This window comes from Pavona decussata, unplaced genomic scaffold (assembly GCF_977016875.1).
Source record: "Pavona decussata unplaced genomic scaffold, jaPavDecu1.1 SCAFFOLD_219, whole genome shotgun sequence".
Classification (NCBI taxonomy): domain Eukaryota; kingdom Metazoa; phylum Cnidaria; class Anthozoa; order Scleractinia; family Agariciidae; genus Pavona; species Pavona decussata.
The window spans coordinates 1,779,514-1,806,282 of NW_028145624.1; the positions used below are offsets into that span (position 1 = coordinate 1,779,514).

Here is a 26,769-nt window from a genome sequence, read left to right on the forward strand (position 1 = left end):
GGCGGGTGGGGGTGGGTGTACTCTAAACATTTTTGGGTGGGGGTGTGCGGGATTCGGGGAACAAGTGTGACCGTGCACAGATGATAAACAGTGCAACAGTTAATTACACAGAGCTGACGATCGTTCATTTGAGTGGTCACACATCTTTATTTAATTTCCAGGCTGAAACGCCAGAAACAAATAAGATTCGACGTTTGACTTAGGAAGTAACAGTCGACATATCAATTCTCCCAACAACACAGTGCTTCTAACACAAATTGGGAGAGTATGGAAGTGCGTCAAGCTAATTTTTCCCTTAAAAAGTTTTCAAATTTTCTCTCGAATTGATCCCTTTCTTTTTGTGTACCAAATTTGGTAATGCCATTCTATGGAGAAATTACAAGGCTGATCACTGTTACTTCACTCTTCTTTATGTCCATTGAACCTAAATTAACTTATCACAAAATTTTAATACAAATTATACATCTAACTAAAAGGTAAATTAATGAAAAAATGAACTAGTGTTTTTAGGTCGAGTCCAAAGAAACTTATCAAGTTGTCTGAACATATCGATAAAATTCTCGATTCTGACTGGCTCCTGGCACGCCTTATTTAATACTTTATTGGAGCGTTCACTGGATCAAGCGTTCCCACGCGCCACGCGAATTGTACGCGCGTGTCCTGACCTTCTCTCTCGATTTAGTTTTGAAATGCGAATCACTGCTGTTTGTTGTTTTTAGTTAACCCTGAATAAGTAAATAGAGACAAAAACAAAACAAAAGTTGAAAATTTAACATCCGAGCAGTGAACGCTCCAACCAAGTTCTTATGGAACTGGCAAGTAACTTCTGTTAAAACTTTCAAACGCACAAGTATAGTTTTAAAGTTTGAAAAGCCGCGGCCCAAAGCCCGCCCGGTTGGGCGGTCATTAGAGAGCTTTAGGGACCTTAAGCAGCGACGACGGCAACGCCAACGAAAACGTCACTTGAAAATAATTGTTCGCGTTACTTGCACTACTTCGCGATTATTCCAATTCGTTTAGAACGGGGTTCAAGTAAAGACATAGAATGAAAAAGTCACTGCCATATGCTCGCGTTCTCCACAAAACCTTAAATTTAGTCGTTTTACTACGTTTTTCTCCCGAGCACAGCGAAATGTACCGAACTTTATAACGCAAGTACAAAAAGTCACTTGACAAATATAACTTCCATTTTGTTTGTGCTACTTCGCGATTATTTCAACTCATCCAACTTGTACAAAGACAGCGAACTACCCAGGAACCAAATTGGTTGGAGTGGCGTTCGAGTTAAGAAAGAGAATGAAAAAATCACCGTCGTGTGCTCTCGTTCTCTACAAAACCTTGAATTTGGTCATTTCACGTTGTTGTTTTGCAGAGGACGCCAAAGAAATGTACCAAAATTTAAAACGCACGTGCACAGCGATTGTTTTTTCCCATTAAGCCTTTTGTTTTGCTGCGTTGTCGTTGCCGTTGCTTAGTGTTGTCCCCTAACGGAGTCTGCTGATCCAACCTTAATGACAGTCCTACAGGGGAGTCGCTTATGGTCCTGTACATCGCTCTCAAAGGCCTTCTACATCGATTGCCGCTTTTACGAATGTGTTCGTTTGCGACAGCGGTCTCTCAGGATAAGCGCGTAGTTTTCACTGAAGAATACTAGTTGATGTGATTGAAAATCATTAGAATTCTGTCTTGTATAGTTAAAAGTAATTCGTGCTCGCAAAACTGTAGGGCGAAAGTTGCTACGGATCCACCTCTATATTTAATTCTCGCAGACACACGTATTCAAATTACGTTAACATTATATGAATTGTACTTCACTCAGCGTATAACCTAAAGCCTGGTTTCATTAGCGACGCAAGCATGGGCGCAACCACAAGCACTAGAATTAGATCATTATGTCAAGTGAAAACGAACGCGACGCAAGCACAAGCACAAGAAAAGGAAAGATTTTGATCCTTGTGCTTTCGCTTATGCTTGCGTCGAGGCCGTTTTCACGGTGAAATAAGCATTCTTATACTTGCGCTTGCGTCTGTCCTTTCGTCGCTAGTGAAAACCAGACAAGGTTTATTTTTTTATGAGTTGAGGTAAGATGGTGGAATTTAACGGGGTGGGGGCAGTCGCGCATAATATAACGAGTTTGAATACCCCGTAGTTATCTAAAAATTGCCTGCGGTGCTAACAGAATCTCTAGTAATTCAATGTAACGGTAATCAATTTCCTTTTGTTTTACTTTTTTAATGAAGGTGGGAGGGGGTCATCCCAAAAAATAAATTTGAAGGGGGGGGGGGGGGAAGGGAGTAAAAATAATTTTCCATGAATAGAATTCCATCAGACCACTTCCCTCATAAAAATGAACAGTTTTTAAACTAAATATAACAACGCAACGCGGATCCTTTGGTATTCTTTGGAAGACAAATGTTAGGCAACTCATGCCAGCTTTCAAGGACTCTTTACACACAAGACATTTTGTTGGAATTCGAATTCTTTTTATGCCCTGTCCAGAGTCAACATGAACAACGTTTCACAACAAGTATTATTTTTAAAAAGGCTTTTTTTAACAGTGTTTCAACACTTCACGAAACCACTGCGTTCACACATAGACGCCCTGACATTTATTACTGTTCACCCAAATTGAGCGGTCTTCAGTTGAGTACCGAGAGCTATTTGGCGTTTGCTTTGGTTTTGCCTTACTTCGCTCCCTGATTGGCTAGCAAAACGTTGCGCCACTTTCTCAACCAATCAGGAGCAAATTTAAAACCAATCGTGCCTTGCTCGCACGCGTTTTCCCGCGCTTGGCGCCGGTTACTTGTATTTGCCTCGAGTTCTGGTTGGTTCGTTGCGCTGTTTGTGTCTGTTCTGATCAGCCAGAGTAATTACTTTGGTTTGGTTTTACAAGACCTTACAACACTCAAATGAGAACCACTCCATATAAGAGCAGTTTTTAATTGAGTGTCGAAAGTAGTTTCCCGTTTGCTTTGGTTTTGGTTTACTAGACTCTATGATTGGTCGGCAAAGTTCGCGCCATTTTCTCAACCAATGGGAAGCCAAACCAAAACCAATCGTGCTTGGTGGCACGCGTTTTCCCGCGCTTTACGCAAGTTACATGTATGTGCTTCGAGGTCTGATTGGCTGATTGTGCTGTTTACATCTGTTGTGATTGGCCAGAGTAATTACTGGTTTTGGTTTTTCAACTGAAAACCGCTCTAATAGAACGAGTATGCTTGGTCGAACTGGCTAAATCTCTAGTAGAGACATTCAGGTGCCAGTTTTGTCCGCACGCAATGTGTAACTTTGTTTGTTTGTTTTTTAAGTCTAACTAAGTTCTTTTCAACATAACTCTCCTAATAGTCAAAGGGCAGCCAAGTCAAGTTTTTTTTCTTTACATTTCGTTTAGCTAAATTAAATTCAAATTTGTTGACGTTTGTCTCACTGAGCAGCACATAGCGCTGACCACGATAGTCTTGATGACCTTAATATTAAAAAGCTAGTTTAACAACTTAAATTGAAAACAAGAGAAGGACGAGCGAAAGAAACTCAAGAATTCTTGCACTCAGCTCACAGAGGACATGATTTTGTAAGACGTGGTGTGTTTCCTTAGGCACTCTTCTTAGCTTTTTTGGATTTGCTTTTCTTTTTGCCCTTTCGAGGAACTCTCTTTCCTTGAATTACGTTAAGTTTGTCCTTTACATGTCCTTTCCTATTATTCTGCAAAACAAGACATAAACTAGCTTAGGCCTAGTTCATACGTCGCATTTAAATCGAATATAGAGGGTTTTCAATTGAGTGTCAAAAGTAATTTCGTGTTTGCTTTGGTTTTGCATTACAACGCTCTGTGATTGATTAACAAAACTAGCGTCACTTTCTCAACCAATGGGAATGCAAACCAAAACCAATCGTGTTTCCGCCGCACGCGTTTTCCCGCGCTTGGCGCCTGTTACATGTATTTGCTTCGAATTCTGATTGGCTCGTTGTGTTGTTTACATCTGTTGCGATTGGCCAGCGTAATTACTTTGGTTTTGGTTTTACGACACTCAATTAGAAACCGCACTAATGCTGCCGAAGTTAATACAAGAAATTAAATTCGTCGGTAAAGCGATGTATGAAACCGTTCGTGGAATTAAATTCGTCCAGAAACGTCTGAAAAGCGTGTGAGTTCATACGTTGCAGTTCAGACGCATCGAATTTAATACACAAATTTGAAAATACATTAACGTAATATCGATTCGTCGTTTTCTTGAATCTGGAATCATCGTAGGTTGTCCACACCAAGTTCCACCATCCCATGTTATTCAAGTCGGTTGAATCAAATCCGTCGTCTAAATCAAATCTCTATTATCGTCGTCTTACAGACGAAGTCAATTCGAATTAAATTCGTCCGAATTATATTCGACGTACGAACTAGGCCTTAACATGGCGTGCACCATAAACACTCAAAACCTGCAGGAGTTTGTTTCAACAGACATAACTGTATAGTCTGGTTCACACGCGTATTAAAGGAAGAGAAACTATTACGTGTGAACAAAATCCACTACGCGTCAAATTCTAAGTGACATAAATACCTCTTTAATACTAACCGAGTTCGAGGTCCGTACTGTAAATAACGGACCGAGTTTTTTCTCGTTGATTAATGGCCCAAGCGCAAAGCGCGCGGGCCATAAATCAACGAGAAAAAAACGACGATCCGTAACTTACAGTACGGACCGAGAAAACGAGATTAATAAGATATTTACTATATCTCTCAGGTTAATCGGGCGCGAGGGAAAGGAAACTAGTTGAAGTAAGCGAGCCGTACAGTGAACTGAATACGGGAGGCAAAATTGACCAAACACCTCGCGTACTAAACTGAGAGATATAACAATCCATGTTTGTTTTTCTCAGTGCACGAGCAGGCGGAATTCTGTGAATCATGCAATCTGATTGGTTACCTGCTCATGTGGTTATGGATTGCACACACAACACATCACGTTAGACTTACCCGCCGGGGAATATATTTGCTTTTAGGTTTTAAATTTGTTGACCTCAAAGGTGCACTACTCTTGACACGATTAGCGTAATCTTTAACCCTGCAAAAATAAATACATTTATTCAACAATGGATTTATGTACATTTTCTCGAAATTTCTCAGAAGTCCCCTTGGACGTCTCGTATTTTCGCCCAAAGGAAATGGGAGACGCATGGGCTAACGCTATCTTTCAGCTTGTGGATATACCGTCACCTAGCGGATATAGACTCTTTGTAATGAATTATTTAAGTTGTAGCTGATGAATTGCTCGTGATTAAGGACGGTGCCCACTTATACAGAGGTATTCTTGCGCAGTTTATTACTATGCGGGAAAAACAGATCTTAGCAAGGGCTGTTGGAATCCAAAAAGAAAATTTGGGTAAGCACGCATTTTTTTTAGGGATAATTAAGAAACAATAATTCTAAAAAGTGCTAAAATACAAAGCAATGTATGGCATTTTTTATCAAATTGAAGATTTATTATCTCTGAAAAATGCATGGTTACCCCTAATTATTTTCTTCTTAAATACCAAGAGCACTTGCTAAGTTCGACTTTCTCTGCATAATTTTAAACCACGCAAAAATATTCCCTGTATTAGTAGGCACCACCCATAGGAAACCCGAGTATCTAGAGATGCGCAGAGCGTATGCGCAGTAACAAAAGTAGGTACCGTCCTTAATTAAAGGTTAAATAAATAAAATAAATACGACTTCAAGCTCTGCTCAAAGTTCTCACAACTCTGCCTGAATGAAAGCTTGGAAAGCAGTTCTGAGATTTTACAAATTGTTCTTGTGACTAAGGTCTACGCACAAAACAAAGAGGGCCTTACCTGTATATTCTTACTAGCCAATGCTCTGAAGTGAACGCTTCCTCTAAATGCTCTAATTGGAAATTCTTGTTTCCAATTTCTACGTTTCGAGTCCTGTCAAAACCCGACGGAGATCGAAAGTCCAGCTGAAAGAAAAACAAAAAGAACGACAAATAAATAAATAAATAAATAAATAAATAAATAAATAAATAAATGCCGTGTCGACACGTGTTTTCTACGAACAGTACGGTATTTTTCTTTGGGATAGTAGGGAGTTTTAGCAACGCGACGGCGATGGCAACGAAAACGTCAAAAAAGCAATAAGTTTTGTGACCAAGACAACAACTCTGCACGTGCATTACTCTTTTTGGTACATTTCTTTGCCGTCACTGCACGACTAGCACGTTAAATTTCCTGATGGCAAGTTTTACGGAAGACGTAAACACACAACGGAGAATTTTTCTTTCTCTCTCTAAACTTGGGTGCGGTCTCCAAGAATTCATCTCCAGAAAATTTCACCTACACCCCCTTGACATTTAAAGAATTTGGAATAATTGCGACAACGTTTGAAAAAACGCGAATTCATTTTAATAGCGACTTTCTCGCTGACGTCGCCGTCGTCGTTTCTAAATTTCCCTAATAACGAGTTTACGCAACCGGACGGCTGATGTGGTGGGACGGCAAATTGTCCTTGTGTGACCAACGTGACAGCCAAGTTTTCATGACTCTAGATTGTAACATTCCTACCGCTCGTGGTTTTCAGGTTGTCACAGATGACAGAAAACCAGTTTTGGTCAAAAAACGCCTAAAAAGGTGAAGGTACTAAGATGTCATGTTGGTCACACAACGATATTTCACCGTCCCCTTCCCTCAGCCGTCCTGTTGCGTAAGCTCACTAACAAAGTGAGCGAACGACGCGAGCGCGCGCGAAAATTGCTTCCCTCCTCATTCGCTAAAGGAAATCATCAACTAGGTGATGTTGTTTGATGTAACACCAAATTCTGTGAACTTACTTTGAAAAGAAATGTATGGTAGTCAGTCAGGAGAGTTAACATTCAGATAATGGGAGTGAAAGGGTTTAACTATAGCTGATAGAGCGGTTTCCAATTGAGTGTTGTAAAACCCAAACCAAAGTAATTACTCTGGCCAATTGCAACAGATGTAAACAACATGACGAGCCAATTAGAATTCGAAGCAAATACATGTTACTGGCGCCAAGCGCCGGAAAACTTGTGCGGTGAAAGCACGATTAGGTTTGGTTTGGATTCCCATTGGTTGAGAAAGTGGCGCGAGTTTTGTTAACCAATAACAGAGCATAGTAATGCAAAACCAAAGCAAACGTGAAATTACTTTCGACAGTCAATTGAAAATCGATCTATTCGGTCTTGTGAATATTCATCTTAACCAAATGGATTTATGAGTTCAATTAATACAAGCGTACCTGCATCTCACCAAACCGATAGTAACACATCTTGTACATGAGGCAGTTTAACAGTATGGGTGAACCAGCTGAGTCCACACGGAACTCCCCTTGGGGAGTGAAGTAATCCGACTCCTGTAACAAAAAAAAAAGCATTGAAGTGGAGAGGAGGGAACAGGGGGGGTAGGGTAGGGGTGTGTGTGAAGGAGTTGACAGTCGGGAGTGCACCTTACGAGCGTGCGAGCCTCACGCGTGAATCCACGCTTTCCCGGAGTGAAGAAATTTTTGTGCATTTGACTGGAATGGGTTGTCCATGGGTAGGGAATTTGACGGCAAAATTTTAGAAAAATGTCAAATCCCCACTCCATGCCCTGCCTCCCCCCCCCCCCCCCCCCCCCCGCCGGCTTTAAATTAATAGCTGCATTACGACTTCGTGTTTTCTTCAACTTGCGTTTTCCTCCGTGAACGCGCGATAAAAAGACAACACTGTTTTGAAAACTAGAACCAGACAAAAATTTCGATTATAACCTTGATTTCCTGTGGGTGCTCGCCCTCGGCAATCCTGACCATCCAAAGGAACTTGTTGATATCATCACCGGAGTAGCCAATCACACCACCAAATATGACCAACACATAATCCACGTCCAGCATCTTCATTATCTTGTACGCTGACGACTCATTAGATGACATGGCTTTTCCAACCTGAAAATGGAATTTGGAGATTTCGATCAAAGACACGGAACAGAACGTGGATGACCTTTTAGGGCAACGAGCTAATGGCATCAAAATAGTGTTTGATTGTTTTTGTAAAAGAAATACTAACACTGCACGCAAGAAAACTGGTCATAACAAGTTTGTTCGAAGACGACCCACCTTGTAAAGGGTAGGAGGGTTATCGACGACACGACCTATGTCATGAACATTACCGACAAAATTTTATTGGCTTTAAAATTTGAGTTTACACTGAAATGTTAAGATAGCAAGAGTCAGCAACGCTAAATAAACAGGAAAAGTAAGGTTTGAATCTCGTTGTCAATTTTAACTGCTGGATAGAGAAGTGGCTATGCAATAAAGTAAAAACCAGTAATAAGCTGTGTTTGCAAGGGCCACCGTGACAAAATAAAAGTACCGGATCCTGTAGTGAAGGATCTAATCAGCAAAAAAATTGTAAAGCAAATTATCTAAAAAAAGAGCAAGGCTGATTTCACCGTCAGGGAAGTATATTTTCCAAAACCGTGAAATCAGCCTTGCTCTTTTTTTTTTATTATTTACTATGCAATAAAGACTCCATCTTTGAGGTTGAGGAAGGGTGGGGGGGGGGGGGGGTGTACACACAGAGACCACCATATATTTTGTGGTTTGGTGGGTATAGTAGTTTTGACCACTTCCCTAACATTTGTAATATGGAGGCATGGTGGAGTAGTGGTGGTTTTGATTAAAAGATCAGAAAGTCAGTTGCTTGAGACTAGGTTGGACTCTTCATTGCTGTTTTTTTACCTCCTTGTTGCGTCATGTTTAGCACTAATGTTCTTTTAAATAGAATTCTTATTGCATAACACAGGTGCACTAGTAAGCTCCAGTCACCATTAGGCCACCACAATAATTACAATGATAATATAACAATAGAGTTGATGTTCGCGGGCGTAAATATGTTTTTGGCCCAACTCAGGCTCATTTTAGCCCGAGCCGCAGGCGAGGGCTAAAATGAGTTCTGAGAAGGGCCAAAAACATATTTACGCCCAAGAACATCAACTCTATTACTATTATAATAATTTCAGAGGGCATTCACAAAAGGAATCAAAGACAGTACAGTAAGCGATCACGATATCTTCTGTGAACGCTGCCGGAATCACGTCGGCGTTTATTTTATTGTACAAAAGCTTTCGTTGTCACAAAAAGTTAAAACTTTGGTAGAACACCGCAAATTTTGTCATAAGAATCTTTGCTTCTAAGTTTTCAAAAGGAAAATAACAGAATTTTGTAAACTGCGAAGAAATAGTCTCTTACGACTGTTAAAATTAATTGTGCAAGTTAACTAAGCTGGTTTCGCTCAAAGAAGACAAGTAACATTCACCTCGCCTCCGGCCGTGGAGCTACTACAGGCATTATTTCCACCCATCGCCCACCAGTTTCTGTATTAAAGTCCTCTTCATCTAGCTCAGACGACTGAGAATTTGCTTCTTCGTTAGGTTTTCCATCGATTTTGTAGCTCAAAACAATCTCTTTGCAGATGGCAGCGCTTCCAGTCAAACAAACAAGAAAACGGCGCGAACAGTTGAATTGTTTCCAATTCTGATTGGCTGGCTACGTTTTTTTCTTCTTTCTTATTGGCTCAGAGCTGGCTCAGAGCAGCGGGCTAAAATATATTTTAGCCCGCTGAATTCTTCATTTTAGACCGCAAAATACGCCGCAATGCCCGATGAAATTATTATAATAAGAGATAATGAAATTAAATTAACTAATAGTAGGCCCTTGCCCTGAAATGTGACTTAACACTTCAATGAGGTCCTCATACCAGAGCTATATGACTGTTGTTCCACGTGTTGTTGTCCACAAGCGTTGTTCTGTTGGCCATTCCAGCGATCTGATATCCATAATCCCACCAAGACATTACCCTTCAACAAACACAATAACACATATCATTATTAGCATATATTATTACATTGGTTCCTGTTGAACAGTGCATTGCTTTAAAAATCGCCCTTATTACATGTACCTATAAAGCTTTAAATAACCTAGCTCCTGAGTGTATCCACAATATGCTACAGCCCTACATACCTGCTCATCCCCATCTCTAAAAATCCCTGAGCAACAACTCTTATAATTTCTGTGGTTTAGTTAGTTCCCCCTTTATTTACCAGTAATGTTTCTTTTCCTTTTGAAAGGGGAAAGTTTTTGGGGACACTAAAGCTTATCCCCAACGTTTACAAATAGCCTAATAAAGGACTGACAGTTATTGCTATAATTTAATGAAACAACATAAGCAGCAGGAATCCACAGAACTTCATACCTAGCATTGTCATCTGTGTTTTGTCTCAGCCAGAAATATGCCTCTCTGAAGTCATCCAAAATGTTTCGACTCCTAAAAAGAACCAAAAAAAGCAATGTCAAATATCAAAATCCAAGAATGTACAATAGCTAAGTTTTCTACTCAGTGGGGAGGCTTTATGTTATAACTGTTGAAACCTTTCAGTCTCACGGTTGAGAAACATACCATCTACAGAGAATTAACGAATTCATCACTTCACTCAACCTACTGGAAGCTGTTTACCTTCTTGCCATTAAAATTATTCACCACATTGATCCATGGATTTGCACCCCTTTTTGGAAGAACAACTAAGGATTACTTTAGGGATCTAACTTCTATACAGGCACCATCTTCACATTTGTAACCCATGAAATTAATAGGTCTGCCAATACAGCTGGGGAAAATGTTGTGCTGTATGCAAAAATAGATTGTCTGAAGCTGTTTGGCAACCTCAATACATGGTTGCCATCTTGAAGCCCAATATCACAATGCATGAATTCTCCTCACTTATCTCCATCCATATTCTTATAGTACCAGTTGGGAGAATTTGTTCGAATCAAGGCAGTTTGTATCTTTGGTAATCAATCATTTCAGTTATTCTCAGATTAAGTACTGATATTGTAAGAGAAATTAGACTTTGTTGCTGTTTGGGCCTTTTGTGGTCAGCCAGTGCACATGCAATACACTAATGCAACAGATGGGAATAAAAACTTAGCACTAGCCTGTGTAGCTGGCTGTTTCGTTGGGGTTTGGTGGCCTGCTGCGAAAATGAGATGAAAATGAGCGGCAAGTGTCTTCTTGCAGCTTTGCCACTCATTTTTGTGGCTTTGCTGCGGGCCACCAAGCCCCAATGGAACCGCCAGCTATACAGGCTAGAAAAATGCCAACTGAAGGAATTCTTACCCATCATAATTAGTAGAAGCCAATACAACTGAAGGACTGGAGTATGCATTGCTTGTCACCCAGGTACAATGCACGGCAAACATCATCAGCATCATTACAATACACATGACCACCATTCCCTTCAGATTAGCACCAATCATTCCTCCATCTTCTTCTTTTTCCATCTCTTCCGGTTTGTGGTTCTGTTTGTTGTTTGGAGATTTTTTCTTGCCAGGCTGTAAAAAGAAGCCAGCGACAAGTTAATCAAAACAGGATGATTTATGGAAATCCTCATTTATTTTATCATCAATAATGATAAATTCAAAGATGACTGAATCCCGCTTTGAACAACCAATATCAGGGCCTGGTTGCATAAACCGACTTCACTAAGTTAGAGACTTCTTACAACCATCACTTTCATTCTGGAGAACTTTGTTGTAAACTATCGTGGATCGGCTGATTTACAAGTAAAGGAAACTGAATGCAAGACAGCACAAGAAAATCGTTCAGAATGCTGGGAATGGTTGTAGGCAACTCTCATGCAAAAAGCATTCTCAAGATGAGTGGGAAATTTTTTGCAGTATATATGCATTCCTCCTTCATTCTTAAGTAGTTTCTTGCACTCTCGTCATGTTCCCTATCCCCAATAAATTGCCTTCAGCCAAGTGATCCAATATAGGCCTCAAGAAAATTCTTTGGAACACAAGGAACGACTGCAGAAAACCCCTCTTATCTTACAAAATGTTTTATACAACCAGATAGAATGGCACTATGAGTTACCCACTGTATTGCACTTTGTTTGCAATAAAAAGCTATGATGATGGGCAAGATTTTCATTTTATCACAAAATGAAGTGCAAAGCAGTGGAATTCAGGGTCACATGCAAAACCTCCGGTAAATCTTAACTAACACAATAGAATGCAATCTGAAAAGCCCCATAGATCGGTTATGCCCCTGAGCCTTTCAAATACATTATATCATAAGTAAATCTGAACACGCACCTTATCATAAAGATCTTTTCTCTTTTTCTTGTCATTCTCTTCATCACTGTGTTGTTCATCAGCTTCACCTGATCCAGCATCCTTGTTTTCAGACGGCCGATCATCAACAAGGTAGTTATCCAGAGTAACAGAAAAAGCAATGGCTGCTAGAATGCAGACAACTGGGGTCAGAGTCAGCATTAGACGAACCATCACGCCGGCAAAGTACACAGCCGTTGTAGCATACAGAACAACTGTAGAGGAAAACAGTTTGAAATTAGACACACCTCTTACACAAGGAACTTAATTATTATTGAACATTGCTGCTTTCCTCTAGAGCTCCAGAACACAATTATCAAGAATTGAAGGGTCTCCTGCGAAACGGGCTAGTGTCACTTTTTTGTGCATTAAGTCAGAAAAATGTTCCAAAGTTACCCAGTTTTATCAAGCACTGTTAAAAGCAAGATATTGTAAAATATTGTAAGCATTGTGAGCAGTGTAAGTATTATTAGTATTGTAAGTATATAGCACGATTTTATATGGTTAGTATAGTAAGTATTGTAACTTTATAAGGATTGTATGCAGTTCGTAGTACTGTAAATATTGTACAATGTATTGTGTGTCTAAGACTAATAAAAATCTAAAAAAAAAATCATGCACTGTTGATTTTGTTTGTTGAATGTCGATTCATATTTGCTTTTTCTGTAAAGACTGAATTTCAGAGGATTTCATCACATTACACTGACCAAGGAAATAAGCCTTGGGACAAAAAAGTAAAATGCACTAGTTAAACCCACAAAAATTTAAACTGGAGACCTTTTTTGGATTTTTGGGCAAACGTGATATACACCCCCTTTGCAGCAAACCTTTCAGTTGATTGTAAAAGATTAAGATCTGGGCCCAGTTGTTAAAAAGCCTACATGTATTAACTCTAATCCAGGATTAAAAGTTAAAGGAGGTTTTCGTCTCGCTCCTTGAAAATATTTTTGGAAGCTAATTATTTCAAGGTTAAGGTAAAGAAAAGTCTAAGTAAAAAACTGAAGGACAAAAATCTTTTTGAAGAATCTTTATTGCATAGTAATTAAATTTGAATCAAAGTTCATGTTAAACCAGGATTAGCTTAATTGGGCTTTGAACAACTAGGCCCCAGTCCAGTTTTTAACTGCAAAGATAACTACCGACAGCATCTCTCACCAAAAACTCTTTCATCATTGATCTTTTTCACTACCAACCAAAGGCCAGCGGGAAAGGTGCAAATTAAGATGTGAAGATCAAAGAAAAATGACACCCATGTGGTGGGCTGATGCTCTGAGACTGACGCAATGATTGGAATGTGAATCTTGGCATATCTGGAAAATACAATTAAATATAATTATATAAGGAGGCTGGTAAGAGTTTTTCATTGTTGTAGTGTTTGTGAAATAATGAAAGATTACAAAGAATTTTATCTGATCATGTAAGCAAACTATAAACATCTTAAGTTTGTAACTCTGTTGTTGGGCAATACTTTAAGGCTAGTTCTGACATCATAGTGGTTACCATGGTAACAGGTCAGCTCCACAAATGGAGTCTGTGACCTACCATTTTTTACTGTTTTATTAACCAAATGGAAAAAAAAAAAGGAAAGAAAAAAGACGCAAGCGACGGCTGCTTAACAAGGACCACAGAACACCACATGGATGCAAAAATACTACAGCTGTAACTCATTTGCAAAACATCCAGGCCCTGTATGGCTAGTAAAGAAGATGACTTACCCAGTATCATACAAGGAGTAAAAGCGTCCACTCCATGGTGCCACATACCCTACAGAATACAGAAGATATTAAATAAACGAGCAATATGGAGTTACCAGCATTGGAAAACAGAGCAAATATCACTTGAAAGGTCCAGGGGAGTAATTGAAGGGTTTTCCGCAAATTAAAGCTTTTTTTTGGTCAAAACATCAGAAAAACATTTAAAAATTGCCCAGTTTTAGCCTACACTGTGGACTTTGTGCGCAAAACTCTAAAAGATTTCAAACTTTTCAGCTGTTAATTTGCTGGATAACCATTTAGTTTGTTTCTTAGTTTGCTCATTAAAGTCATTTCTTTTGTTTAATATGTATAAAAATGCTACCAATTTCCATTTTGGTGGTTTGTTATTATCCTAACTAGCAACCCGCCACGGTTAGCCTAAGCTACTTGCAGGTTCCAGTATATTTATTTTAACTGCAGTAAAGTACGATAATTGTAATTTTGCAAAAATGTTTTAGAACAGAATTTTCTAAACATCAATGGATTGAATGGATGTTTCATCTGCAGACGGTCTGTACTTTGCAGAGTGTATTGTAAACAATTGAAAATAATTATTCTATAGTAAACTGAAATAAATTGACATCAGTTTTATGTCATCAAATCATTCAAAATTCAGACTTTAGACAAATAGCAAAGATGGATCCATCCACTTTCAATGCACAAAATCTGCAGTACAGCCAAACTTGGGCAAGCTTGGAGTGTTTTCTTACTTTTAGCCAAAAAAGCAATGTATTCCCTTTATGCAGAAAACCCTTCAATGTTACTGTGGAATCTGACGGTAGAATTAAACACTTGATGATAAGCCACTGGGCTCCAAATACACAAATTGCAATGGAAAGGAAAGTTTACCAGCGTAGGTAAGGAAGATGACTGCAACAAAAACAAGACCAGCAACAGCTACAACCGCAAAGAAAAAAATGTTCTTGAAATCAGACCATGACACTTTGCTTCTGAGGTAAACCAAGAAAGCGTAGGCTTGAAGAAGGGCAAAAGTTCCTGAAAGCCAAAGGAAACTTCAAGATGAATAAATATACAGATGATACTCAGAGAAAAATATTTACATGTAATACCTAATTTGGATTGCCTTAGAGCGATTTCATTTGAGTCTCATAAAACCAAAACTTAAGTAATTACTTTGACCAATCAGAACAGATGTAAACAACACAATGAACCAATCTGGACTCAAAGCAAATACATGTAAGCAGCATAAACCGCAGGAAAAAGCATGCAAACAAGTTATAATTGGTTTTAGTTTGGCTTCTCATTGTTTGAAAAAGCGGCGAGAAGTTTGCTAACAAATCACAGAGTGCCGAAAGGCAAAACCAAAGCAAACACGAAATTACTTTCGACACTCAATCGAAAAACATTCTACAGAGAGTGTAGTACAATTGTATAAGTGTACATTAGAACAAAGATTTTCAAGGTACTGTTACGGAAGAAACCTATAGATAGATATCTTCTTCCAAGATCCCCAATATAGTGGGTACTAAAAACCTCCATTTTGAAGATTCTAAATAATGTTTTATAGTGTGACTATTTGAGACAATCACCCAGGTAATGATCAACATCAACTTCTTTGACAATTAGACGGTGTTACCAAAAATGAAAAAGATTCCTATTACGTTAAGTTTGACAACACACCTGCTGCAGCCATGTGTTCACTGGTTCTGATTGGCTGAAAGCCGACAAAAGGTACTTGCATAGACATGAGGAGACCCATGATGAAGAAGGTTGTATATGCTGCAAAATAAATACAATGATATGGTGGTGACTGACAGCTATATTAATTTTTTCTCTTGAAACATACGCATATTGTGGTGATCAGATCCTTAATTCTCATGACCTCAGGGGTTGAATAAGCATTGATATTACAAGGAGAAATTTAATGCTGATCACCGTTTGGGCTTAAAGGGTTAAAATTGTATTTGTTTCTAAAATTGTTCAAACTGCTTTAATTTTTATTTTGTGGTGTTTCAATCCCACTAACATAAAGAGGAACAAAGAAAAACTAAAAATCATTGAAACTGGTTTGTAAAATTTCGAACCAAAAAAAAAATTTAAATCACAACAAATGCACTGTCATTAGCAGGCAAGTATTTTCTTCTTTTCATTGTTAGAAATAATGTGCTCAGGTCTAGTATTCCTCCCCAAGAATAGGTGGCTGGATGTCTAAGCAGCATATCATGTCTGTGATGAAAATTCAACATTATTTTAATTTGTTCAAGAAGGAACATGGGATCATTTTCCTAATGACAGCTGAAAATCAAGCTATTAAATGATATGCACTGAAGGCTTTCACTCAAACTGCCACAAATAAGGGAAGCAAACTTGACATTTGACTAGAGAGAAAAGGTGGAACTTGATAACTCCACACTTGGAATATACCAAATGTTGTGGTTTAATTTTTATGATGATTAAAGCTTAGTTTATCAGTCAAAAGTTTGGGTTCTCAGCTTATGGCTGGGATCAGCTTATAATAATAATAACCTTTATTTACCCTCGGCAGTGTTGATAGCACAAAATTAATGCTAGTGGGGCCGAGCATTAAACCTCGTAAAGAAATAATATAAATTGAAAATAACATGGTTAAAAATCCCAACTGGCAGGAGGTAGACCAGCTGGCTATTTACAAGCGCGTCTGAGGAGTTGAACTTGGGGCTACCGAGAAACAACTCCAGCTAGCGGTCAGAGTGGGACTTGAACCCGGGACCACTGGATTTCAAGTCCGGCGCCCTAACCACTCGACCATGCTGCCATAAGCCCTCCTGAACATAAACTTCTGGCTGTTTTAAGTGTTAGTTAGTTAGCTTAGTGTTACAACTGTTTTATTGTACAGCCCAACAAATTCTAAAAAGCAAAATTCCGTCCAATAATAAGTTTCCCCCAAAACAAGCACTCCCGGAGAATAAGCCCCTAAAAAGCCTCCTTTGAATGAGTACAAGTCCATGCTTGAATTTGAAATTTCATGAGCTGTGTGCTAGCTCGAGGCCATTATTAATATTTATTTAGCCTTGATTAGTTGTTGATAACGTAGCAGCCAGATCATGCTGTGGTGCAGCTGTAATTAGTCTGGTATTCCTGGGTAACACAAGGAATATTGACTGCTGTTATTTTCATAGAACAATCCTGCTCTTGTATCTGACTGTGCTACAATATACCTACCGACATAAATCTTGTATGAGAACCGTCCCATAAGTAGCAAGAAGAAGACATGAAGAGGAATAAGGTTGATGATGAACACATAGCCGCCCCAAGCTGACACCTGTCAAAACACAAGCACGAATGAAAAGTTGTGTGATGAATGACAAGACATCAAATGATCACAGACTTGGAGTTGAAAGAGCTTGCTTTCAAACTAACCTGTCACCCACTGTATGCACGAGCAACTTTTGTTTAAAGGAGAAGGACACTTCAGAAATCACATATATATATATATTTTTTTTTCACAAAAAGGCATCCATGCTACTAAGTTAAAGTACTAAGGAAAATGGCGGCGCTCAATTTGGATTTTGGAGGGGAATTTCTGAAGTGACCTTCTCCTTTAATATTAATTTGTGTTGATTTATTGTTGGTTCAACACTAGAGATCACAAGAGCAAAACTAACAAACCTAGCAAAACACATTTTTTTTTCTGAAAATACCTGTGTCACTGACTGATAAATACATCTTTCTCTTTTAATCGCAAGGCTTACATCGCATTTCTATCAGAACTACAATCATGGACAAAACTGTTGAGAAACTTTATAGTTGATCTACAAATTTGACCACTACAATGAAACATCAACAACACAGCCCCTTAGCCCCCTCCCTCTCATCAAAGTGGGTCTGCCACTGAAAAAAAGGCTGGATCAATGTCTGGCCTTCAAAACAACATTGAGTTAGGGGGAGGGGGGGTGAAGGTTTGCTACTCTCTAGACCGTGTTTGGTGATTAAAATATTTGAGTAAAACTCTCATTTTTCTCAATTACTGTAGTTTTGTCCACGATTGTAGCAACCTTTTAGCACAGGGACACTAACGATAGTATTAATTTTTATATGAGTGTTTGCCACTTACCATGTAGAAATAGGACAAGCTGGCACATGCTGCCCAGAACATGGAGCCAGTTTTAACAGACTTCACCTGTTTTCAGATAACAAAGAAAACAAAACTTTTAGATAAAGTGTATGATAAATCTGTATATCACACGCAGAAGGGCAACAGCTTGTACAGTTGAGATGAAAAGTAAACACTTAAGTTAAATTTGGCACAAACATCGCTTATCCTTCTAAAGGAAAAAAACGTTTAGCGGACTGAACAGAAGTCAACTAAAGACTCTTTTTCTTTTTCCATACTTTATACAGCTTTTAAAAATATCAGCAAGATTTGCAACCATTTCATAGGCTTTCAAACTCAAGCCCTGAGCCCAAACTACACCAAACGAAAATCAGAGCTTGTTGTTAGAAGTGTAAAGTTTTATGGTATGACAGTTTCTAATATTGACTTACCCAAAGGAAATAAGTAAACTGCAGAGCAAAGATGGCTATCCCCTCATTGTCATAAGAGCCTGCCACCGAGCGGGATATGTAGCCTGGAACTGAAATATCAACAAATGAAATAATGTTAAACATATACATCCGGCATAGTGAGTCTTCTTACCAACAGGTTTTACTTGATTCTGAAGACAGCTTTTGCTAAATTTGACAACATATATCAGACAGCAAATTGTACACTTAATTAAGGACGGTGCCTACTTTTGTTACTACGCATACACTCTGCACATCTCAAGACACTCAGGTTTCCTATGGGTGGTGCCTACTAATACAGGGAAATTTTTGCGCAGTTTAAAACTATGCAGAGAAAGCAAAACTTAGCAAGTGCTCTTGGTATCCAAAAAGAAAATTTGGGATAACCATGCATTTTTCAGAGATAATAAAGCTTCCATTTGGACAAAAAAAAAAAACAAAAACAAAATGCCATAAACTACTTTTTTACTGTTTTGTACAATAATAATTATTGTTGCTTAATTATCTCTAAAAAAATGTCTGAACTCCGGTGATTGTTTTGTTGCACAAGCGGTATACTTGGATCACATTAAATTAATCTTATCTGTAATTTGTTGCTGTTTTCAATTAAACGACCAATAACATACAAATGTGATTTCACGAACATGTTTATTCTTAAACTTCTTTACAGTTGCGTGTGTTTCTCGAGAGGGAAGCTTCTTTTGTCTTACGGTTTATGTTAATTGGTGGCGCATGGAGTGCTTTACAACCTGAATAGAATATTGGGTCTTGGCTTATAGCTGAACGTTTGGGTTTATTTTTCATTAAAACCTAACAGCTTCTGATGGCCAAAAGTTTAGGGTCTCGGCTTATAGCCGGTATCAGCTTATAGGCAAATGGATACGGTATGGGGTTTTTGACAATATAGAACACAGATATTTAGACATTAAACTACACTCTTCTAATTGTGAAATTCTCAATATACTGCAGCTGCCTACACAACATAAAACTCTCCTTTGATAGTTTTCTTGCACTTCCATGCAAAAAACTGAATATTCAAAAACAAATAGCTATCGGAAATAAGACTTTTACTACCTTCCAAAATACCTTTAAGCACCCTCTTAATATGCACTTGTGACGTTTTTTTTTTCTTTTTATTTCGTTTTTCTAAGTTATTGTCGTTGTTTCTTTTTTGAAATTGTCAATTTGTGACAGTTCAATCTTTTACTGCCAAAACTAGAAAAAATAAAGCAAAACTTGTAACCTAGCTTGTCACTAACTGAAGAAACTTATTAGTTGATAATTATAATGTTGTTGTAAATGTTAGTACTTGTATTAAAAACTTAAAAGAAAATGTACTCTCCCCTCCACCTCACTCAAAATTGATTCAAGGTCAGACGATAACCTGAGTCTTTTTCAGTGGCAGATAACAGGGAGGGGGCTGAATTGTTGATGTATGAATGGTGACTTTTGTGGGTCCACAGTCTTGTCCAAGACTGTAGCTTCTCCAAAGCTTAATGACAGCCTTGTTGTTGGAATTACTAATAAAAATCTAATCAACAATGATCAGCTTTTCACCTGATATACATTCATGAAGGAATTGTACCTGTCCAGAACTGTGGCAACCCAGCCACAATGACCTCAAATCGTTTATTAACTGACAGGATTTTGCAACTCACCAATGGCTATGAAACAAGCGGCAAAAAGACCAGCTCTGTCATTCCACAGTTCTTTGGTCAGCAAGTAGGTTGCAATGGCTGTGAGACCACTAGAGGGAATAGAAAATAATTCAGTAGAAAAAAGGCATTGAAGAAAGTAAAACAACCTCATTACATTTAGCTAAGTTATGATTTTTATTTGAAAATGTTTCACACCAAAGAGTACTTTCCTGCATGTATCCTGAATAATATTTATTAGTTTGAGAAAGCATGTAGCTAGATAACAGTCTTGAGACAAAGTAACCAGACAACAAGATGGCATAATCAGGGGGACACATCCCCGTGGCAGGTTAATACGACCTCGGGTTATATGCGCAAAACACTTACCTCCCCACTAACGTGGGTTAGGACAAGAGAGTTTTTATTTGCTTGATCAAATGTTAATGTTGTTCTTATATGAAAATTCAAGAAAAAATTCATTATCAATTTTTTTTTCGAATTTCATACAAGAACAACAAGACGATTTGATCAAGTAAATAAAAAAAATTCTGTCATAATTTTATACACTTTAACTCATTTGTTTGTTACAGCATATATTTCCAGGATAGATGGATGTTTGTTTATCTAGGGTAATATCATTGACAGTGCTTTGTTCTGTCATCATTTACTAAATTAATAACTTTACATTTTTTTTAAAAAAAGTGAGATCTAAATCTAGAATTCAACTTACCTAAAAATGGGTAATGTCATTGACAGTGCATTGTTCCGTCATCATTTACTAGATTAATAACTTTATTTTTTTCTTTTAAAAAAGTATGATCTAAATCTAGAATTCAACTTACCTAAAAATTTAGTCATTGACAGTGCATTGTTCCGTCATCATTTACTAGATTAATAACTTTTTTTTTTTTTAAAGTATGATCTAAATCTAGAATTCAACTTACCTAAAAATGGGTTAATGTCATTGACAGTGCATTGTTCCGTCATCATTTACTAAATTAATAACTTTATACATTTTTTTAAAAAAAGTAAGATCTAAATCTAGAATTCAACTTACCTAAAAATGGGTAATGTCATTGACAGTGCTCTGTTCCGTCATCATTTACTAGATTAATAACTTTATATTTTTTTTTAAAAAAAGTAAGATCTAAATCTAGAATTCAACTTACCTAAAAATGGGTGCAAGAAACACGCATACATCTCTGATGTGCACTGTGATATTTAGAGTATTAAGAACCCAGTGAAGCGATGCAGATGTCAGCATCAAACCTGGGTAAACCTGACAAGGAAATACATGTACATGTAGCTTGCAGAAATGAACAATCAAGATACATGTTTTAACGGTTTAGACTAAGGCAAAACAAACAGCAGTGGCGTATGTACAATTTATTTGGCTGAACAACAATTTTCAAACAAATTGGGTTGTACACAAGTCAATCTGTAATAATGATGATGATGATGATATCGCTCCAAATAGATTTAAAGGGGTTGGTACTGCATCAGTGGGAAAATGACACATGAAATATGGTGGCCAAGTTGCAAGTTGATAGGGTAGTCAGCGAATACGAGCAAATTTTAGTACTTACAGTTCCTCCAACAATTCTCCCTAGTGGGTACCATGCTCTCTCATCAAACCAATTCAAAAAATTGTAAAAGCCATGTGACACAAGGTGGTGAGTTGACCGATAGTTAAACCTGAAGGGAGATAAATAAATTATAAGTTGTTCAGATAGGTACTTGCTGATAACTTTACCCTCTTAAAATTACATAAAGTGACAGCCTGCAATTTTGCCACCCGTAACCAGTCAACTATACACAGCTCACTTGACAGTGCCTTAATAATGAAAAGACCAAGCAGAAAGGGGACCTGGCTTTGTTCCCTCCTACTATTATTACAAAGCATACGAGAGGGATACAAAGTGCATGATTGAGTATTTAGAAATAGAAGTGGCTGATATAATTCACCGCTCAAATAAACATGTCTTGGAAATAATCCAGTCCACGGACCACCTTTAAGTGCAAGCTTAAAACCATACAAACATGAAGCTTCTCAATTCTCACTCTCTGATTTTCTGTCAAAGTACAAGGGATAGTCTGGGAAAATCTCCATCCACGGTTCCTTATTGACAGCCTGAAGAACAGCCTAAAGGCCTAGTGCCTTGAAGACAAAAGTTTGCAAAAAGATATATGTATAACAAAGGTCAGTTAACCTTAAGTTACCATTACCACAAGATAAGCTTTTAAAAACATTTTTAATGAGTGAAAAGGAAACCACGGTTAACTTTTATTCAGGGATTAACATTAATTGGCTTTCAAACAACTGGGCCAAGGTGTTACACACCCTCAAGCTTCCCTCAACCTTTTTAAAAATATATGTGGTTTTCTGCAGGCTGAGGAACAAATGAATCAGAAAGCATATATTTCACACACATGTATGGGAGTCTGAGTTCTAGTGTGCAGGGTTCTTCAGGTCACCTGGTTTGGCCAAGGTTCAGCTTTATTTTTTTGCGATCTGTCATTGCCCGACCTATTTTTCGCGTTCATTTTTTTCTCTCTTTTTTTCGTTTGTCTGCTCAGTCTTCTCGTCTTTCAGCGTTTGTTTTGCGTAAGACAGTTCCAATGCGAGGCCTCATGCTGTCAGGAGGTTACAGCATACAACGAAAGCTGGTTCAGCTTGGCATGACTCCCAGTTGCAGTGAGAATAAGATTTTCGTAGTTCCCTGCTAACTCACCATCTGATCACATCAAACAGAAAACCACAACAAAAAGATTTTGAACATCTGCCGATAAGCTCAAATGCAAAAATAATAACAATTTCATTTCTGAAACACCATTTTGACCAGCAGCTGCTTTATTTGTATGCTAATGAGCCAATGATGTTAAATTTTAGTTAGATCTAATATAATACTGAAAATGGTAAAACAAGATAAGGTCATTCAATATAACAATTTAATGTAATATATAGATAAAATCTTCAGATAATCTCAAAGATAAAGTAGCCTCAATATTTTATACATGGCGAGTATGCAGTGCAAACACCTGTATATTCTGAAGACTGAAAAATGCTGCTCTGAAAACAAAATGACAGTTACACAAATAATTTACAAATAAGACGCACGTTCTTTGCAGCTTTTGGCAATTCATTAAAAAAAATTTGCATTTGAAGAAATCTACATCATCTTTTCCATTTTCGCCACGACCGAAAGGAAATATTTGAAAGAGTTCAGATCGCATATCGATCGTCCGGAAGCTAGTCTAAAAAAAAGACGACCCTATATATTCTCTTTTGTTCGTTAAAATCTTGAGAGCGACAAACAGAAAACCTGCCTGCAAAAGCCAACGAAGCTTGAAATACTAAAATGTGTCGTTAACAACGCATGTCGATTTTACGGATTGACTAGTAATCCTTACACTTTCGAATCGTGACCAAGCAACAAGGATTTTGCATTAAAATTACCGCCACATGCACATGGAAGAGATTTTGTATTTTATTTTAAAAAGAGCGAAATGACGCCTGAAAGAAAACCAAATAATATTGCTCAAGTATAGAAATCTACTCCAGTTTTCTTGGTATTGGAAAGAATACCACGCTTCTTTTTCCTTTTGAAATTTACGGTGACATTTAAAGTTGACTGAAGTTAATTCGTATATATTCAAGCTAACTCAAAACGCCAAAAACTTGAAAACAGCTGACCAGTTCAGAGAATACGATCAAGATTCCCATTTCTTTCCAACATCCGCAACAGAGTTTCTTCAAGATCGAAGTTCCCTTTTTCAGGAACAATCGGAAAATACAAAAAGGCAGGAATGGAAATCGCTGCTTTACTAATAATTACTTACCATGGGTCAAACTCGTGAATAATGCTTTCAAAACGAATCACTGCGAAAAGACGGCTTGCAAAACCCACCAGCCACGCCAAGGACAGGATGGTAAAAGTAAGGAGGGACTGCCATCCTATCGTCTGCGCCTTTGCCTCATTGGAGTTGATTTTGCTGTCTTTTGTGCCAGACGCTTCCCTAACTTCGACCTCCATTTTGGAATGAAGGCCACGTTTTGCGGCTTGACCAATCAGCGGTTACCAGCTGTGAAAATAGTTCCGGTCTACTGATCTGTTCCCGGCCAAAAAAATATTCTCTGGGCCTGGGATCGGGACAGAGGAAAAATGGTCAAAAATGGATCATGTGATTTATCAAGCCCCAGCCAGCAGGGTCAACCCGGCCTAATACGCAAACTAAATGAATAAACAAAAATGAAGTGAAAATATAACTCCAGAAACTCAAATTAATACGAAGGCAATGTTGTTTATTTTTTCAGTTGCCAGTATCTGATCGGCTGTTCAGATCACTTCTCTCACTTCGGTTTAAGGAAAAAGTTAATTCTATAAGGCTACCTAATCGAAAAAATAGACTCCTTTAACTTCAATTTCTCACTAGATTCAGTGCCGGGTTACCACAGAATGAAACATAACCAAACTTGGTAAACTTACTAATTTTTATGCGCTCTTTCTGGTGATGTGTTTCATTTCTTAATAGGGCCCACTCCCTTGATAAACTTCGGAACGGGCAACACGCACGACCCGAGCGCCGATCTCGTCTGGTTCCAATTCCCCTCGTCCCAGTTCTTCGAAAGAGAAACAGACTGCAAGCAGTCTATACATAGCTGTATCCAGGAGCATCGTTGTGTACCATCATGTACCACTATGGAGCCCTTTTTAGTATTGGCTTTCAAAAGTACCCCAATTTTTAATATCAGTTTTCTGTGCAACTTTCAGCCCAGAATATTGCACACCCTCCACCTTGGAGTGACTGGGAAATCTGGGGCGGATCTAGAGGGGGAGGGGTGGGGAGCTCGGTCAAACCTCCTAAAGAATCTCAGTAAAAATTACAAAATAAGTAAAACAGGAAAATAAAGCCTTTGTCATTTGATAAAGCCACAACAGAAATTTTGTCACTGATTTTACCGGTTGGAAACGTTCGTTGTTATTCAAGTTTATTCACGTTACTACTGTTGTTTGTCACCAACTTCGTTCCCAGGGCCTTTTCCTTTGCTTGGGGGCGTCCCGCCCCCAAGCAAGGGAAAAGGCCCTGGGAACGAAGTTGGTTTTTTCACTGTTCAGCATTATAACCTCAAATGTTTCAAAGGATGTTCATGACGACCGAAAGGCTATCTGGCTTGAAACTAATGAATATCTATCACAACAAGCCTGTATATTATGATGCTGTGGTTCAGCGACTTGCAAAACAATTCCTGCGGACGGAATGCTACTCGTGGATCCCGTTTTTCATGAAACATCGGTTTGTAAAAAGCATCACCATGAATTCAACAACCACGACATGCATAGATTTGTTTATATAAACTGGGACGCTCCTCGACAACTGCTGCCCTTTTATCACATTTTCGTTTTGACACGAAAGTTCGCTCAAATTTCAGTAATACTGAAGCACTTCGGTTTGCTCCCCAGAATGCTGTAAAACGCATTTCCGAGGACTAAAATTTCAAAATTTTCCGGGGAAACATGCCCCCGGACCAACCTAGATACTCCCGCCTTTGGCGGTCAGTTATTCGAACCCCCTCTCTATAAATCCTAGATCCGCCCCCCAGAAAATGGCTGCATAAGCTATATATAGCTTGGCTGTAGTAGACTTTCTCAAAGTCCGTTTTTGTGGGAGGCCAGTCCGCTCGTTCACAACTTCGTTGCTTGTTTGTCTCTCTTTTCGGCGCGCATAAAAAGACGACTTTGGGCAAGTCTAGGCTATAGATGCACTGACCTTTGGCGGATGCAACGGAACGCGCGACACAAAGGAAAAAGCCGTGGCACTTTTTCTTTTCCGGCTCACTTGTTAGGGATGCTTGTACTGCGTGGCACTCAGACTGAAGGAAAACGATTGAAACTCGGCTAGACGGTGGCTCATAAGTACGGTGGCGGTGGCCCATAAGTGCCATGCAATAATTGTAATTTTTTTAAATCGTCTTAGCGACTTTATTTTTTTGCGATATTTTTAGCGACTTTTTTAGCGATATTTTTAGCGACTTTTTAGCGAATTTTTTTAGCGAATTTTTGAGCGAAATTTTTAGCGACTTTTTTAGCAATATTTTAAGCAATATTTTCAGCGACTTTTTTAGCGATATTTTTAGCGACTTTTTAACGACTTTTTCAGCGACTTTTTTGGCGATATTTTTCGCGACTTTTTTAGCGACTTTTTTTAGCGACTTTTTTAGCGATATTTTGAGCGACTTTTTTTAGCCACTTTTTTAGCTGGCTCAAGTAACTGACTGGTAAGCGGAAATTCGTGCACGTGGTTGAAACAAGAAGAGCCGATCATGATGATTTTCTTTATATTTACCGTTATTCTTATTCAAAGTTCTTCCACGGAAGCTGTCATGCCCGAGTACTTGCAACTTTAGTGAATTCCATCAAATATAAAGAGTACAGTAAGAGTTATTTACCTCATTGATTTCTAAGTCCAAGTCCGCCATCTTCTACTGATAATTAACTTGAGCCCGCATTACAACGGTCGCTAAAAAAGTCGCTGAAAAATCGCTAAAACGATAAAAAATCACAAATATTGCATGGCACTTATGAGCCACAGTACGGCTAGACTAGTCCAACTGACTTGTAGAACTAGCCTTCTACGGTGTCAGAGTAGAAGTCACAAAAATATATAACGGCTCTAGAAATTTAAAATGAGGATGCTGCTAAAGTGCAACCGAACATCC

The 26,769-nt window shown here is 38.4% G+C and overlaps 2 protein-coding genes across 2 annotated transcripts in view; one reads left to right on the plus strand and one right to left on the minus strand.

Annotated features, from left to right (window-relative positions):
* LOC146459453 (electrogenic aspartate/glutamate antiporter SLC25A13, mitochondrial-like) overlaps window positions 1–4,782 on the plus strand; it is a 166,984-nt gene extending 162,202 nt beyond the window's left edge. The window contains exon 21 of the transcript XR_014857905.1: window positions 4,665–4,782. The gene's annotated coding sequence lies outside the window, so the exon portion shown is untranslated. The remainder of the gene's footprint in view (window positions 1–4,664) is intronic.
* On the minus strand, window positions 124–24,097 carry LOC146459461 (dolichyl-diphosphooligosaccharide--protein glycosyltransferase subunit STT3B-like). The gene is made up of 20 exons (XM_085089486.1): window positions 23,892–24,097; window positions 21,638–21,746; window positions 21,221–21,330; window positions 20,073–20,161; window positions 18,397–18,485; window positions 17,966–18,031; window positions 17,074–17,173; window positions 15,553–15,651; window positions 14,761–14,907; window positions 13,873–13,921; window positions 13,313–13,467; window positions 12,140–12,372; window positions 11,160–11,374; window positions 10,239–10,310; window positions 9,744–9,843; window positions 7,757–7,930; window positions 7,250–7,363; window positions 5,830–5,954; window positions 4,973–5,060; window positions 124–3,702 (listed from the first exon to the last, which is right to left on the minus strand). The coding sequence occupies exons 1-20, from the start codon at window positions 24,083–24,085 to the stop codon at window positions 3,592–3,594; spliced, it is 2,439 nt and encodes an 812-aa protein (XP_084945612.1). The 5' UTR covers window positions 24,086–24,097; the 3' UTR covers window positions 124–3,591.
* Between the last annotated feature and the right edge of the window lie 2,672 nt (window positions 24,098–26,769).

Excerpts from the sequence above, each read along its gene's own strand:
- LOC146459461 (XM_085089486.1), bottom strand. The coding sequence starts at position 24,085 with ATGGAGGTCGAAGTTAGGGAAGCGTCTGGCACAAAAGACAGCAAAATC. Across the intron at positions 7,364-7,756 it reads AGCACCCACAGGAAATCAAG|GAGTCGGATTACTTCACTCC; the intron begins GTTATAATCGAA and ends TTTTTGTTACAG. Across the intron at positions 5,061-5,829 it reads TGGCTAGTAAGAATATACAG|GGTTAAAGATTACGCTAATC; the intron begins GTAAGGCCCTCT and ends TTATTTTTGCAG.